General features: G+C 41.1%; 1 protein-coding gene across 2 annotated transcripts; it reads left to right on the top strand.

The window, feature by feature from the left end:
- Positions 1-1,163: 1,163 nt before the first annotated feature.
- mfn1b (mitofusin 1b) lies at positions 1,164-15,685 on the top strand. 2 transcript variants are annotated; one of them, XM_049588321.1, is made up of 18 exons: positions 1,164-1,320; positions 1,768-1,925; positions 2,102-2,237; positions 2,755-2,917; positions 4,762-4,886; positions 5,013-5,121; positions 6,437-6,544; positions 6,670-6,823; positions 7,257-7,324; positions 9,762-9,883; positions 10,249-10,375; positions 10,979-11,083; positions 11,196-11,298; positions 12,429-12,655; positions 12,827-13,006; positions 13,293-13,489; positions 13,880-14,014; positions 14,457-15,685. In XM_049588321.1, exons 2-18 carry the CDS (start codon positions 1,778-1,780, stop codon positions 14,524-14,526), a joined length of 2,277 nt encoding a protein of 758 aa, XP_049444278.1. In that variant the 5' UTR covers positions 1,164-1,320; positions 1,768-1,777; the 3' UTR covers positions 14,527-15,685. The 2 variants fall into 2 exon arrangements, with proteins under 2 accessions (XP_049444278.1, XP_049444277.1); XM_049588320.1 differs by having other exon boundaries at positions 1,164-1,315.
- Positions 15,686-16,650: the final 965 nt, after the last annotated feature.

The following is a 16,650-nucleotide window of genomic DNA, read 5'->3' on the forward strand; positions in this document are numbered from 1 at the left end:
GGCACCCCATGCACAAAGGTTATGCCCTTGACACAGCGGCCATCTCTCTCTACCCCCTCACATTCCACCTGTCCTATCTAATAAAAGTCATGAAAATAATAATAAAGAAGTTAATTCTGCATTCTTCATGCTTGGGTGCATTTTTTGGCTCAATTATTTGTGGAAAAAAATCAAAAGGTGTGTGAGGGTAGGCACAGAGACTGCTTATGCATAGTGCCCAGAATTTCTGTCTCCATCCTCATTTGGAAATAGGCTTACATACACTGGACAAGAAGTAACAAAAGCATTCAGATAAATGTAGTGTAGTAATAAATGGTAACAGTGCAACATTTTCCTATTGAATGAAGTGAAATGGAAATAGGCTATAAAGCAATATAAAGGGAAATACTCAAGTAACTCAAGTTAAGTACAAGTAGTAGTAGTACAAAGTTGGCACTGACTTGAGAGGTCTTCATCATGTTTACCAGGTTAGAACTAACCAGAGGGCAAAGGCCATCCTGGCAGACCTTCATCACCCTCTTCATAGAGAGTTTGGCTCCTGCCATCAAGCAGGAGATTCACATTTCCTCATTTCCTTTATTTTTAATCAGTCTTAGATTATGGTGACATTTTGTGCATGCGATTTTGATGTGGGCTCTTGTTTTTACTGAACTTGGAAAATCTACTTTTTCAAATTGTGCACCTGCAATGTGGAACAACATGCAAAACAATGTAAAGCTTAAAGCTTTGCCTGATTAATGTGTTCTATATTTTACAACTTTTGTTAATCATTGATGCTTTTATTCATTTATACATTTTACATTTTGACATTTTCCTTTTATGTAAGTGCTTTTATTTTGTATTGTTTTACTTGGCTACATTGTACATGAAGTAGCTAAACCAGAAGTTAAATAAAGATTTTAATTGAATTTAAGTGCCTCAAATTTGTACTTAAGTACTACTTGAGCAAATGTATTCTACTCAGTTACATGCCACCACTAAAAAAATCAAAACCATGAGCAATGATAAATCAGTTAACTTTAACAACCACAGCTATTTACATTCACACCTCATTCAAATACTTCTACAAATACTGTGGCACAGTATCAGATGCAGCTACTCAAGTTCAATCGTGCTTTTATTTTGAAAATGGTTCCGGAAGTCTTTCTTCTTCTGCGGCTACCTTCACATTGGTGTCATTACAGGATACAAACAGAAGGTTAGCCAGACTGACAGCAAGTGATCTTTCAACTGGGAAAGCGATTGTCTGTGTTGTCGCCGCGGATCAATATTGTTTGTGTAATGAGAAGAGGACACTGGCTGTGTTAGGACTGTGGTAAGGTATTAATACCGCTAGCTTCTAGCTGTGCTAATGCTAGTTTCTTACCTCGTTGCCGCTAGTAGCATTAGCTAGCTTAATCTGTTAGCTTGTTTGGTTCAACACGCGACCGCTCATCTAACGTTATCAAATATTTGTCACAAGTAGTTGAGAAAAGTCAAACATATGTAGTCATTGTTGGTTATTCACATGTGTCATGTGTATGGAAGTTTATCACGAATTTATATCATGCCTCCACTAACTGTTTGATAAGTTAATGTTAGCTAACGTAACGTTATTTAACCGGTCAGTCAGCTTTCCTGCTGTATACATCAACAGTAACATAAGTTGTCTCATCTCAAACACAAAACCGTCCAGCTTTATCAAACCAGAGTGATGTTATGGTTTCTGACATTGTTCATGTGAGCTAATATAACTGTGTTTGCCCTGTTTGACCCCTCTGTGTTCAGATTAAACAGCATGGCAGCAGCTCCAACACTCAAACGGACAGACTCAGCTCGGGGGGAGCTCTCCCCTCTCAAACACTTTGTTGTGGCCAAGAAGAAGATCAGTGATGTGTTTGAACAGCTACTGAACTATGTGAATGAGACTTCAGAGTTTGTAGAAGGTGAGAAGGTTTGCTTGTCTGTAGTGTTCACCATTTGTCAGTCAGCTTCAATGGGTACTCATGGTAGCAAAATTATTTTCAATGAGAAGCTATGACATCCACATCATGCTTATCATTAGTCAGCTCTCCCTGTATGAATGGCTCATGGAGTAGGTGTGTGTCTGTGTGCTGGACAGAAACCTGTGGGAACAAAGCCTTGGAGAACATTGCAAGTCAGGATCAAAAGTTGGAGATTCAGGCGTATGCTGGAAAACTTGCTGTCATCAAGGAGGTGCTGGCACGCAGACACATGAAAGTGGCCTTTTTTGGCAGGTAAAACATCTCTACACACCACACCTGGAATTCAAGATTTTTGTCCCAAACACTTCTGAGGTGATTATCAAGAGGTCCATTAAAGCAAAGTCATAAAGTGTGATGTACAAGACTAGGTTAAGGGGAATTACCCAAATTGCTCAGGTGTCAGTTTTGCTTTCACTTTTAATTTGAATAGTGTCCTTGAAGTGACGTTGTGCAGTTACCTCATTCATTTTCTATTATTAAAACCCATTCTGCATAAGTGAGCTGATTGAATCATGCTGTGTTCTGCTCAGATGCAAAGGCACACCTTTAATTCCAAAACACAATAGGGCGGGTATGTCAGAGAGACAATTGCAGTGCAGACAGAGTTGCCGTCTCTTACACTAAAGCATTTCCTCTTGCAAGATTATATCAGTCTGCCTTATAAGTAGCTGCATATTTGTGTTGCAGTAACAACAAACTTAAGTTTTTACACCCTGTTCATTTTAGAGTAATTTGAAGTACAGTCAGTGACAGTTTTGTTTGTCTCTAGGACCAGTAATGGTAAAAGCACAGTGGTCAACGCCATGCTGAGGGACCGCGTGCTGCCGAGCGGGATTGGTCACACCACTAACTGCTTCCTGAGTGTGGAGGGCACTGATGAGGACAAGGCGTATCTCAAGACAGAGGGCTCTGATGAGGAGAAGAGCATCAAGGTACGTGTTACGTTAATAACTATTTTGCAAGGTGAGGTTTTTAATTAGTCTTTAATGACCACTGATCTGTGTCCCATACAGTCTCCCTGTACTTCTACCTTTGTGAGGACCCACATTAACATAATGCATTCCCTAGCCCCCTTTCCTTAACCTTGACTATCACAACTCAATACCTAACTCCTCCCCTTACCTCAAACCTAACCTAACCCTAATTCAAACCTGAACCTTAAAACCAACCTTAACCATCTGAAGAAGTGAGGACTAGCTAAAATGTCCTCACTTCCTTAAAATGCCCTCACTCTGCTGTTGGTTACAAAACGTGCTGCAGTCCTAAATATGTAGCAAAAAGAAGAACACACACACACACACAATATAATCTGGCCATGTTCACTAATCAGACAACCTGTTACTTTTAATCAGTTGTCATCCAGTGATTTTGATAATACATGTTTGGAAATCTAAGAAGAGATGTTACACTTCCTCGTGTTTGCTCTGATGATTAAATGTTGTTTGCCCATGTGCAGTCAGCATGGCAGGAATAAGACTGATGAGATTTTTACTGTTGTTATGGAGGAGTTGTTCTTGAATGGGTCATGGGTTGAGGATACAAGCTGATAAGGTTTATTATCCCCCCCTGATAAAAGAGCGAAGCTCATGTCTTTGTACCGCTTCTTTTACAGGTAGCATAAAATGGTTTTATAAGCCGTAGTTTATTTTTCCAAAGTGAATGTATTCATAAAAAGCCAATTTCAGTTCCAATCAGTCATTAAAAAACAAAAAGCAGATAACACATAAATCTTTAAATTTTGCATGTTAATGTGTCTTTTTTTTACCAAAAAATAACATGGACTGATGTTTCCATTTGGCTGTTGGCTTGTGTTAATGTCATTAACACAACATATGTGAACTGAGCACGTGCTACCTGAACCTACAGCTATGTTTACAGACACAGGCATGCAGGATGTTAACGGCGGTGTCAGGTGTGCGAAATGAAGTGGTAGACTTCACTCTCTCTTAAATTTAACACACTGAACTGAGTGAAGTTGACATGGGTTCAATATATTAAGCAGCTTCATCAGTCTCAGTCTGTGGCTGTCAATATGTCCTCTTATATTTCCCCATTAATCTGTCTCTTGCTTTTGCCTGTTCCTCTCTGCAGTGTCAGACAGTAATGGGGGTTTTCTGGTGAAAATGAACCTAACAGCTGCTAATGTTAAGACAAGCTCGATGTTAGTTGATAGTAAAGGAATCCTGGTGGTCTAATACATGTCTGATAAAAGCTACCTAATGGGGCGCCGTGTAGACTTGCGGGTAGAGCAGGTGTCCCATGTACAATGGGTATGTCCTTGCTGCAGCGGCTGTGACTCAGTTGCAGCCCATGGCCCTTTGCTGCATGTGTTCCCCTCTCCCCCTTTCACACTTTAAATGTTGTGTCAAAAAAGGCAAAGGCCAAAAAGAAAATCTGAAAAAGCCTATACTAATAAGATTTCACTGATAAATTATTACCTGACTGGCTGATAGTGTAAATCACCTGTTGTTTACCTGTTTTAAAAGGTAAATTATTAACTGGGTCTTCCTTTCAACAGCTAAAACTAAAAACTGTGTTATCTTATTAAAAGTGAGTGAAGAAACAGCCTCGTACTTAAATTTCCAGGACTCAGCTACACATAACCCGAGTTAAAATGTCATGGTTATTACAGTTATAGGAAACATGTCATCGTAATATTTGTAGGCAATGTTTTCCTCATTTCATAACATAAACAGAACGATAACACTGATAGCTGCAAACGAGAAGTCACTCCATCAACAACCATGACTTTAGTCTGTTTACATCTCCCGTGCAGACTGTAAACCAGCTGGCTCACGCGCTCCACATGGACGAGAGTCTGGACGCCGGCTGTCTCGTCCGTGTGTTTTGGCCGAAGACCAAGTGTGCTCTTCTTCGAGATGACCTGGTGCTTGTAGACAGGTAACGGTTAATTAGATATACACAGGTGAAGTCTGTAATGTGCAGGAAAAATAACCAAGCTTATTACTTCACATATTTTGTAGATGTCATGCATTTGACCTCTTGACCTGTCCTCCATTTCCTCAGCCCAGGGACAGATGTCACAACACAACTGGACAGCTGGATTGACAAATTCTGCCTGGATGCTGATGTGTTTGTGCTGGTGGCCAACTCGGAATCCACGCTTATGAACACGGTAAGGCCTCTCAGCCTCATGATGCTAGTGAATGGCCAGTATCCTGTGAAATATACCCAAGGTCATTGGCGTCATTCTGCAACAGGGTCAAGCTATTCATTTTGAGAATACACCTGAATATTCACACACAGCTCTCATTCAATCATCAATTTTATGTTTGATGTCTACAAAAACATAAGTGTATGGACAGTTTCAACAAAGTTAAATGTATCGGTAGATATTAAAAGTTCTGTTTCCAGAGCTCATTATCACTAAAGGTTGCTTTAAAGGTCTTTTAGTGTCCACTCAAGGGGATTATAGAACAGTCCAACTGTCATAACTAATAATAGCGCACCACAGTAGCAAGCTGATGTCTTCAGTTATGTCATTAAAATGTGTATGTGTACTCAAAGGGCCAGTGTGGATGTTTTCTATGCTGAGCTGATTACAGAGTGAAGAATCTGGCTGCCTGTGCTTATTTCCAGCCACACAGGCCCCACTCTTGTTTCTGTCTGTTCAGGCATTCATGCAATGTGAGTCTGGACACACAGTCGTTCACAGAGCTCCTTAACCCGGCTGCAGCTCTGAAAGGGAAAGCAAACACATATTTCCCTCTTGGCTATTCAGTGGAAATAAATCCCAGGCGTTATGTAAATAATGAACAGTTTTATCCATATTGCCGACCAACTTTGCTGTCGTGGTGCCCTGCCTTAACTGGGCTGCATATTAATACTCAAGTAGGCATGTTCTGTTTTTAAGTTGTGAGGTTTTGTATTTAAGTCTTGGTTTTCTGCCTTTCCATAAATACCTGCATACGAGTTTGTCCCATGAACTGTTGGGTCGTCACTTCAGTGGGTAGTGTTTGGGAAACATACAGAAATCATGGCAGGATATTCATTTTGACGGATTCAACCCTTGAGTCTAAATTTAGACATCTGCTTTTAGTCTTCAGTTCAAAAGTCCAAAGTTGAATCTAAATAAGCTTGATTAGTCTGTAGTTAAATGTTTACCCACATTTTTTTTTACTGAATCTGCATCCAGTTTCAGTGGAGGTTTTCTGTAGTATCCTCAGTGGTTTTATTAAAATGAATACAGTTAAATTAATGTATGTGTTCCTGAATAGAGCCAGACACCAAGTGTACAATAAATACATCCAGTGTAGCTACTGAATTTGAATATATTATGAGTACTTTTATTTTTATTTTGTTGAAACTAACGTATTAAGATCTAGCATGGTGCTTTTTGCTAGCTTTTTGAGAGAAAAAGAGTAAAGGAAGGTATTAAATGTTGTTTTATTTTACTGATTTGAGCAACTCTTTCCCCTTCCATCATGTAGGAAAAGCACTTTTTCCACAAAGTGAATGAACGTCTATCAAAACCCAACATCTTCATCCTCAACAACCGCTGGGACGCCTCAGCAAACGAACCAGAGTACATGGAGGATGTGAGTCAAACGTCTGTTGTAGCTGTCTCACATCAGAACACAGGGTCTTTCTGAACTTATTTCCAGCCACATATCCATATCATTATCTATACTTCACTCTAAGAATGTGACACCTCTTCCTCCAGGTGAGGAAGCAGCACACAGACCGGTGTGTGAACTTCCTGGTGGAGGAGCTGAAGGTCGTGGACCGCGATCAAGCACCCAACCGCATTTTCTTCGTTTCCGCCAAAGAGGTGCTCAACTCTCGAATGCAACGCGCACAGGGCATGCCTGAAACAGGTGAGGGTTCACATCGTATTTGTGTTCATATCTTTGTGTTTGATGTGATCCACAGCCAGGATTTATGCAGCTTTCCAAACCAAATTCCTAACAACTGGTGTTGAAATGGCAAAAATATTTGTACTTTTACATGTGATTTGGTATTCATATAGTATTTTTTCCCCAGTTATCTTTTTTAAACTTATTAGGGAAGTAGTTATGTAGCACAAAACTCCATTCATGTTGACAGAACATGAATGAAAACAGTGATTACAGTGATGAAAATGATCCAAAATGAATAATAAGCTCAAAAAGATTTAAAAAGTAAATAAGTACTTGTGTATTTCACACCTGATGTAGAATAAGGTCTCTGTGTTGTTGCAAATTGTATATATTGTGGAATAAAAGCAAGTACTTTTCATGTTACATGCAGTGTGTTCATTTCATCCAACAGGTGGAGCTCTGGCTGAGGGCTTCCAGGAGAGACTGAAGGAGTTCCAGTGCTTTGAGAGGAGGTTTGAGGTGTGTGTCTGTGTGTGTCTGTGTCCTCTCCATATCTTCCAGTAATTATTTCCTCACTTCTCAAAGCAAATTCTATTTCCTGTCTGACTCTGACAGACAGATTTTGAAAAAACTGGAGCAGTTTTCAATAATTTTGGCACATTTGTGATTAGACACCGGTGTATTTGTTACCAGAAAGCCCTCCAACAGGTTTACCTCTGAGTTGAAACTAGTGTCAAATCAACCCAAAAGCAGCAGGTTACACAAATGCTGATAAAGCTGATAAACACTGCGGTTGGTGTATCATGAAGAGCTGAGCTTTTTCATTGTCTGGCTGCTGCTGCTGGGAATGAGTTACAACTGGAGAGAGAAGGGAAATCGCTATTATGAGACGTGAGTCATTCAGCAGGAGTTACAGACAGTGGCTGCTTTATCAGCTCTGACCCAGAACCCGCTTTATATTTTCAGTTATACAAACTCTTTGGGCGTTTGAGAAATGCTACTCTTAGAGATCCAGTTGCCTGGTGAATGTGTTTGTGTGTGCATGCAAGTGAGAAGCAGTCCTTCTCTTAACAGTAACTATTAACCTGAGCAGTTAACGACTCAAACCTGGCTCAGTGGTTAGGTTTTCACTACCAACTATGCAGTGTGAGGCTGGCAGCTCCGGGGCCTTCTAGACCAATCACTGTGCCTTTTCCATCAACCTGCGTCTTCATTGCTGAAGTCTAGATTCACTTAAGCGAGGGCATCCGTTTGTTTTCGTTCCACTTTGATTTTGTTCTGTCGTAACTGTTTTGATTGTTGAGTTTTCTGTGTTTGCTGATGATTTGATTGTAACAAGCAGGAAAGTAATTGTGTCCATACTGGGAGGAAATTATCACAAGACCAAAAGTTATAATACTTAAGATTTCAGTGATGGCTGATTGGCATACCCGACCTGTGGTTACAGCAAGTGCAGACACTTTCACCGTGCGGTATGAATGTGAACATGACGGCAACTCGGTCAAAAGTTAACCACTGAAATAACATCTAAAATAAATAAATTGCCTCTGAAATGTTGGGCACAATGAACCTTGCAGATTATCTGACAGAAATGATAACAATTCACTTTAAAGTTAATAAAACAACATCCAATTTATGATTAAATTTCAGCTGAAATTAGAGGCATTTTGCGCCATGCAGTATGAATGTAAACCTGCACATTATCTGACAACAACTCACTAAAAGTTGACAAATAATATAACATCTCAGAAAAGATAAATTGCTGCTAAATTCATTTTCTAGATCAAAGAACTGCCAAACTGCGCTGGTTTTGCAAGAGGACATCTCTCCTATTTCCCACCATGCTGTTTTAAAACTCCAGTCTACTCGACGGCTCTGTAGCACCCACTATTGGCGGGCGGTTGCATGACAGTTAAGCGACCTTGTATGAATAAAACAATAATTGGTTTAACCGACTAATATTTCTGGTGCCAACTAGCGAGGTGATGGACGTTTAATCATTTAGACGTCTAATCGCATGCATCCCTACTAAATACTACGCATCCTAAACACTCGTTGAGCAGCAACTTTGTCAGAAATCTACAGAAAGCAACAGCAGTAATGGTAAACTACACAGTAATGGCTGGTAAACTTGCCATGGAGTTAGAGGTGTGTAGCCTGTCCGTGGGTGTTGCCAGTTGAAAGCTTTAAATTTGAGGCAGCAGCAGCATGAAATGTTTAGTTTGCAATTCGCATCAGCAGTAACTTAATACAGCTCTGATATGCCAATAGGAGAATTAACAGTAGACACTGAGCCTTTTATCAGTGAGATAAAACTGTCCTGGATTACATACATGCATCCCGTGAATCCCACTTGTATGTGAGGGCAGTTTGAATCCAGTGCAGGGATGGCGGACTCCGCCACTAACAATGAAAACTGCTTTACAGAGACATGCTTACTGATAGAAATATTTTTTAAAAATTGGGTTTGGAGTTCATGAACATCTCAAGGATTATAACTAAAAGTGAAATAACAAATGACAATGGCGCTTTAGACACAATCTGCCTGCTTTGTGTGACCTACAGTGGTTTTAAGAGTGGAATAGCGAATTACTGCCGCTATTAGTGATAATTTATCCCAAAATGACACAATAGTCCCACTTCTACATGTTACAGTATTTTTTATTTTCTTTATTTGCCTTCTTGATTGTGTACACTTGATGTGTTTTTATGATTTCTGCTGTGGTTTCATTAACACATTACTGTGACCTTACAGCACGTGGGCTGTGGGACGCAAGATACACACACTGCTGCTGTCATTTTCACACTGTGTTTTCATTCGTTTTCTTCTCTTAAGTTAAAGTAGCAGGTGTCTATCTTGTCCTCTGTTCGTCCCTGGTAGCGTGCGCATTCAGGCGCCCTAACCAGAAGCAGCCCCTATAGCTGTCACAGTAACTTGTGTGTTATGGCCTCGCAGGAGTGTATCTCGCAGTCAGCAGTGAAAACAAAGTTTGAGCAGCACACTATCAGGGCCAAGCAGATCACAGAAAAAGTCAAGAACATCATGGACGCCATCAACATCGAGGCGGCAGAGAAGAGGTGGGTGTCTTGCTCCATACGTACTCTTTTAGGGGGAGTGAACTAGAGACATTAATTAGTAGAGATTAATTTTCCAGGGAGTCTGATGTTGTCCCATTTTGACAATACCATGAAGCTCATTTAGAGGTAACCTGTGAAGCTTCTGAGAAAATAAATATGTAGGTGTAACATGATTTTAATTACATTTTGTTTAATAATAACGTATAAAAATGAGGTGGTAAATACTATGACTATCAGTTGCTTTCTCCACATTCTACTTTCTGTTGCTATTTGTGTACTTAACCTGACTCTTTTTGACAGTGAAATCGTTCAGATGCTTGTTTGCATTTGTGACTTTATTTCCTGTTGGTGGGGTGGGGCTTTAGAGTGGCGGCACTGGAGGACAGAGAGTATCAGATGGACCGGCTGGAGTTTGTCAAGAATCAGCTCAACTTGCTAATTGATGAAATCAAGAAGAAGATCAAGGCCATCAGTGAGGACGTTGAGTGTAAGGTAATGCAGACGACAACTGGTTGAAGAACTATTGAATGTCCTGTTAAATTTTATGGGACCTCTGCTAATACCAACTGCCTTGAATCAGGGCTGCATAACAATTGTTTGCATCATTTATTGATTTCAAATACTCATTATTTTCCTGATTTACTGTTTAGTTATCAAAAATAGTGAAAATCCTTTTTTCAAATCGCCCAAAATCTAAAGACAGTCAATGAATCATCACAGAAAACCGTAATTCCTGAATTCACATTTGCAACTTGGTCAGACAAAATTGTTTCAGCTCTACTCTAAATACAGGTTTCAGCGTGATGCCTACCATACGAATACCACAAATGCAACAGCTGCATGCAGTTTTAAGCCAAATTCAGCACTGAGAGTGGCAAAACTTTAACACATTGATACCTGGACAGAAACCAAGAACAGAGGTGGTCGTACAGATGGAGTTAAAACAGAAAAGACTTACAGCATTAATGTTATTTAATACAGCAGCTTAATCCCAGATGTGCTCCTGGGGCCTCTTTGTGTAAGACATACAGGCCTTGCCTGCTCCTGTGTTGATGTGTTGCAACCCACTGATAACTGTAGTTGTGTTTCGTCCAGGTATCCAGCGCCATGGGAGAAGAGATCTGCCGTCTCCACGTAATTGTTGACGAGTTTCACAGTGATTTCCACCCGTCGCCACACGTCCTCAAGATCTACAAGTCTGTAAGTAAAGGCACAGATGAATTATTTACAATCACACTATTCCTGGGCGGTAATCTGAGGTGCAGTGGCGACTGCATTCAGTGTGACCACTGACTCCTGTTGTTGTTTGCAGGCGCTGCTGGCTCATGTGGAGGAGGGGATGGGCAAGAACCTGGCCTTCCGTTGCTCTGATGCCATCAACGCCTCTGTCCAGTCCTCTCAGCAATACATGATGGGTAATTAAACTTCAAACAAAAATGTTTGTAATAATTAGATCTCCTGTGCTGCACTGAGTTGTGTTGTCCATGTCTCAGTTGTCTTGAGGCTTACCAAGAACAAATCTGTTCAGGGCGTGCTTTGGCTTCAGCCTGTAGCCCTCTCATTAGCACTGTTCGTTTCCTGCTCACAGTGAATAAATCCTCACGTTTAAGGGCACCGATGTAACAGTTTAACTTTGAGTTAACTGCTAACAGCTGACCAGAAGCTTTGAGTTCACAGCAAAAACATCAACATGGCTGGCCTGAGACGAGCGGGGTATTTCAGAATAACACCACTTTGATTCTTTTCATTTAAACAATATTTTATTTACCAGATTGGAAGCTAAAATGGTTTGTTGTCTAAAATCATAATTTCCTCAGAACCTGTTGTTGCTTAAAAGGCCAAGAAAGAAATCATAATTTCCTGATTTCCACTCCATCATTGTTATTTTTTTTTTTACTCAATCGCTCATTTACAGAGTGTTGCTAAACTTAGTCAAAACCTTTTGGGCACTCAGACTACAGTCTGCAACACCCAGGGCCCTGCTATATTTACCCTCCTCGCTGAATGCCATCATCCCATGCCCCATTATGCCACAAATGCGTCATTGTGTCAGGCACGCATGCAAGCTGTGCTCAGTGACAGTGGTGTTGAAAAGGTGCTAATGTGCCCTCTGATGAAAAGGACTCAGGTGCTGTTATGAAATTATGGTGTGATTTTCCCTAAGGAGACATAAAGGAGAGCAGAATATTCAAATCAAAGGTATCTGTTCTGCTGCACAGACCACAGTGACAATGTGATGTCGTTTCCTCTGCTGTTATTTTCTGCCCCCTTGTGCCAAGATATATATTTTTTTGTACAAAAAGAAAACATGCTCAATCTGTAGAATAGTCCCTTTAAATATTAAATATCCCCTCTATTGATTAAATCCCTAAAAATGCTCTGTTCATTAAAATTTCATATTTGGAAGGGTCTTTTGTGGGGGAAAAATCTCTTTGACACATTTTACCATCGGTGTTTAAAATACAAATTGAGCTACAAATGATCTCGTTACTGCTGTTTGTTTCTGTTTGTTATTCTCATACGCCATCTTTTCCTCACTCTCCAGAGAGCATGCTCCCTCTGCTTCCCTCTGCGGCCCAGAGCCAAGTCCATATGCTGTTACCCAGCAGGAAGTTTGACCTCAGCTACGACCTCAACTGCGCCACACTTTGCAGTGACTTCCAGGAGGACATTGAGTTTCAGTTTTCGTTGGGATGGACAGCGTTGGTCCACCGCTTCCTGGGATCTGTCAACGCACAGAGAGCACTCAAACTGGTGGACCAGAACTTCCAGGTAAAGGCTGCCGCTGTGGGAGGGAGCTGATGTAGTGATATTTAATGTCAGTAATTATTCTTCCTTTTGGTGTGATGTGGCCTGCTTTACATTAACACAAATTGTATATAAAATGACGTCTGATTTTTTCTTTCTTTCTTTTTTTTTTTAACTGTTGCTGTCATTACTCAGGCCTCTCGACCAGCGCTGCCTCTGGCAAGTACGCCCTCCTCAGGACCCCCCTCCACGATAGCCCCGCCCAACAATGAGACGGCCCTCATGACCCAGGAGGACTTGATGTTAACCATGGCAAACAACGTGGCATCCCTCACCTCCCGCACTTCTATGAGCGTTATCATCGTTGGAGGAGTGGTATGTTGTGTAATGTGTAATGTAATGAGTTTTCTCTCATGTAGACATCACTCTCTAGTATTTCTCAGTCATTTGCATTGAAATATTTTTAACATAAATGTTACAAGGAATTGATTTGGCAGCATTATCTGACAACATATTCAGATTTTACCCTCCTAACCTCAGAGGTGACTTCAGTAATTCTGTCCAACTTAGTGTTGCAGGAGACTGTGTGCTTTGGTTTATGGCAACATATTCAATAACTTGGGAGCTCACCCAGCAATTGTTTATTTATTTACTTTCTAAGGTGTGGAGAACAGTCGGCTGGAGGCTGATCGCCCTGTCAGCCTCACTGTACGGCATGCTGTACCTGTACGAGAGACTCACCTGGACCACAAAGGCAAAGGAGCGCACTCTGAAGCGGCAGTTTGTGGACTACGCATCTGAGAAGCTGCAGCTCATCGTCAGCTTTACTAGTGCAAACTGCAGCCACCAGGTCCAACAGTAAGTCCGGATACAGTAACATTTCTGTAATTTCATTTCCAATCAGTCTTTGATGGGATAAAGGTGAAATCCACCCTAAAACACTTGACATGAAGCCATTTGTGATAACACCTAATGTATAAAAGGGTGGAATAATCCTTAAACATGCAGCACATAAAATATTGACATCAAGTGCTTATTTCTCTGCACCATCCCTCAGTTTTCTGTCAGAGGTATTTAACCTACTGACAAAGCCTGACTCCCTGTAATGTTCCTACTTTACACACGCACACACGCACACACACACGCACAAATCCCTGCCCCACCCTGCTCTGTGCCCCACCCAGCCTTCCCCTCTGTAGCAGGGCTAAATAAATCAGTACTGCAATGCTGTGCCCTCTGTGTTGCCAGGGAGATGGCGGCGACCTTTGCTCGGCTCTGTCAGCAGGTGGACCAGACGCAGAAAGAGCTGGAGGCTGAAATCCGCCGACTGACAGCCAAGATAGATCAGCTGGAGACCGTCCAGAGCCACTCCAAAAGCCTGCGGTCAGTCCGGCTCCTTTGCTCATTGGGGGCAACGTGATGGGGTGGAGAAGTGGGAGAGGAGAGAGTGGATTACTGTCTGGGAATTTGTGTTTGGTCTAGTGTGGGGAAAATGAATATCTGAGATGATAAGAGTGATACTACAGGAACGACAACAAATACTGAAGACACATTAAAAAGCTCCTTCTGTGCTTGTGAACAAATGGGACCTTGTTTTATTACATTAATACGTGAACACAGGGATTTTAGGCAGATCGGGAATGTCTTAACAGTAATAAATCCTGTTCTTAAAAGGTTTGGAATTTGCTTTACACTGCACGTTTGGCAGAAAAGTCAGCTATTCAGTCATGATATACATGCCACTGTACTATTTACAGAACAGCTCAGGAAATGAGACATGAATAGAAATGAAGTTCAAATCTGATGCATGTTTTTTCCTCTGCAGACATAAAGCCACAGACCTGGAGAAACAGTTGGAGGCGTTCACAAACCAGTACCTGCAGCCTCAGCAGTGAGCTGCTCCTCTTCATTGCTCCACAGTTTGGTTCTTGTTGAGCCAATCATTCCTCAGCCAGGCGCTGCCTCTTGGCGCACACGGCCCTCATCACCTAAACTACACCACAGCTTCTGTGGGGGACAGTAGTGCTGGAAAGATCAATCAGGGATTGGTCCGTCAGCTGAAAAGAAATCTGTAGATATTTTGATAATCAAATGTCAGTTATCAGGCAAGAAATTTAAACTTCTGCAACTTCTCTAGTGTGAAGATTAGATCCTTATAATTTCTTTAAAAATTATATATTTTGTGGGATTTTTTTGTCACACCAAATAGTCGATTTGAAGAGTTTTTGGTAACCTAAAGGTCACTTTTTTTGTTTGTTTTGACATTTTGTAGACCGATAAATTAATCAAGTAAAAAAAAGAGGATTGATAATGAAAAGAAAATATGTAGTGTCACTCTTGGAGGACAATGGAAAGTGAGGGCCCAAACATGACAGTATTTTCCACTCCGCCTCTCCTCCTCAGCCAGCCAGGTGTTTCAGGTGCTTGAGAAACTGAAGTGAACAAACTGTACAACAGAACTGCCTGTAAAACATACAAACGTGGACTCACGATGCGCAAAGACGCTCCAAAAGGTAAAGGTATAGAATCTCGGTCGGCGTGAAGGCTACCGGTCGGGTGCTACATTTTGACACTAACGTGCTTCTAACTGTGAATATGCCTTTTTTCACTAACTTTTTGTGGAGCAAATGAAGTTTGAGTGTCTGTAAGACTGTACATGTATCTGTTCGGGCACATGATCTGCTGTATGTTAGCAACAGAAATAAATATATTTAAATATAAATGAGAAAAGTTTTTTTCTGAATTGAAAGGACCTAGTTGAAGTAAATTCACTGAGAGAAATCATTTGAGTAGAAAGGGAAAGCATGTCTTTATTATACTTTTGGTTCACGTTCTATTTTCTAACTATCCATACTGTATAGGTCAAAGGCTTTGGAAATCCTCTTATATTTTATAATATCCTGATTTATTTATACCCATTAGACCTAGAACAACATTTACACCAGACTGCAATTTGTAAAACTGTCTTCTTTTTTCTTGAATGCGTGTTGAAATACCTCCAGATTTGCCCAAGTGTATTAAATCTGCCACAATCGAAAACTGTCTGTGCATTTATTTGAAGAAAACTTTCCTTTCGGGTTTTTGTGTTAAAGCTACCCTGTGGAGTTTTTTAACCACCATTACTGCCACTATTTGTACTGAGGCTGCTGGTTGACAATATTTTGGAAAAGCCTCTGAGGCAGCATTTTACCTTAAGTATCTACTCATTGTTTAAATTGCTGCTGAAACATTGCACCTCTTAGCCTTCACATGTGCATCAATATTAGGTGTGTAAAGTCATCCAGTGGGCCGGATTGGACCCTTTGGCGGGCCGATTCTAAATTCTACACGCTGGAGCTTCATTTTATTTATTTTTCAGAAACAACTTTGCAGATTTCTTGAGGAAAGAAATGCATTCCACATGTATGTTAGACCTCAAGATGTGCACAATCCTGCATCAGATAATTACTGTTAAGTGTCCAGAATATTTCCTAAGTTTAAGGCTCTGTTCATGACTTAGATAATAACCTATAATGTGCGTCATGTGAAAAAACCTGTATCCATGAGCTTAACAAACAGCTTGCAACTCACTCAACTCTCAGACTCAAAATGAGGACATCACATTTTGGATTTGACCTTTTACTTAATTTTGATTAACTGAAAAGCTGTTGGGGCGGCACGGTGGTGTGGTGGTTAGCACTGTCGCCTCACAGCAAGAGGGTTGCCGGTTCGATCCCGGGTGTGGGAGCCCTTCTGTGTGGAGTTTGCATGTTCTCCCCGTGTCAGTGTTCTCAGGTTCTCTCCGGGCACTCTGGCTTCCTGCATGTCTTTCCCACAGTCCAAAGACATGCAGATTGGGGACTAGGTTAATTGGTAACTCTAAATTGTCCATAGGTGTGAATGTGAGCGTGAATGGTTGTTTGTCTCTATGTGTCAGCCCTGCAATAGTCTGGTGACCTGTCCAGGGTGTACCCTGCCTCTCACCCGATGTCAGCTGAGATAGGCTCCAGCCCCCCCGCGACCCTCAAGAAGATGAAGCG

The sequence above is a fragment of the Epinephelus fuscoguttatus genome, linkage group LG10 (assembly GCF_011397635.1).
Source record: "Epinephelus fuscoguttatus linkage group LG10, E.fuscoguttatus.final_Chr_v1".
NCBI classification, from domain to species: Eukaryota; Metazoa; Chordata; class Actinopteri; order Perciformes; family Serranidae; genus Epinephelus; species Epinephelus fuscoguttatus.

Excerpts from the sequence above, each read along its gene's own strand:
- mfn1b (XM_049588321.1), top strand. The coding sequence starts at position 1,778 with ATGGCAGCAGCTCCAACACTCAAACGGACAGACTCAGCTCGGGGGGAG. Across the intron at positions 9,884-10,248 it reads ATCGAGGCGGCAGAGAAGAG|AGTGGCGGCACTGGAGGACA; the intron begins GTGGGTGTCTTG and ends GTGGGGCTTTAG. Across the intron at positions 14,015-14,456 it reads AGCCACTCCAAAAGCCTGCG|ACATAAAGCCACAGACCTGG; the intron begins GTCAGTCCGGCT and ends TTTCCTCTGCAG.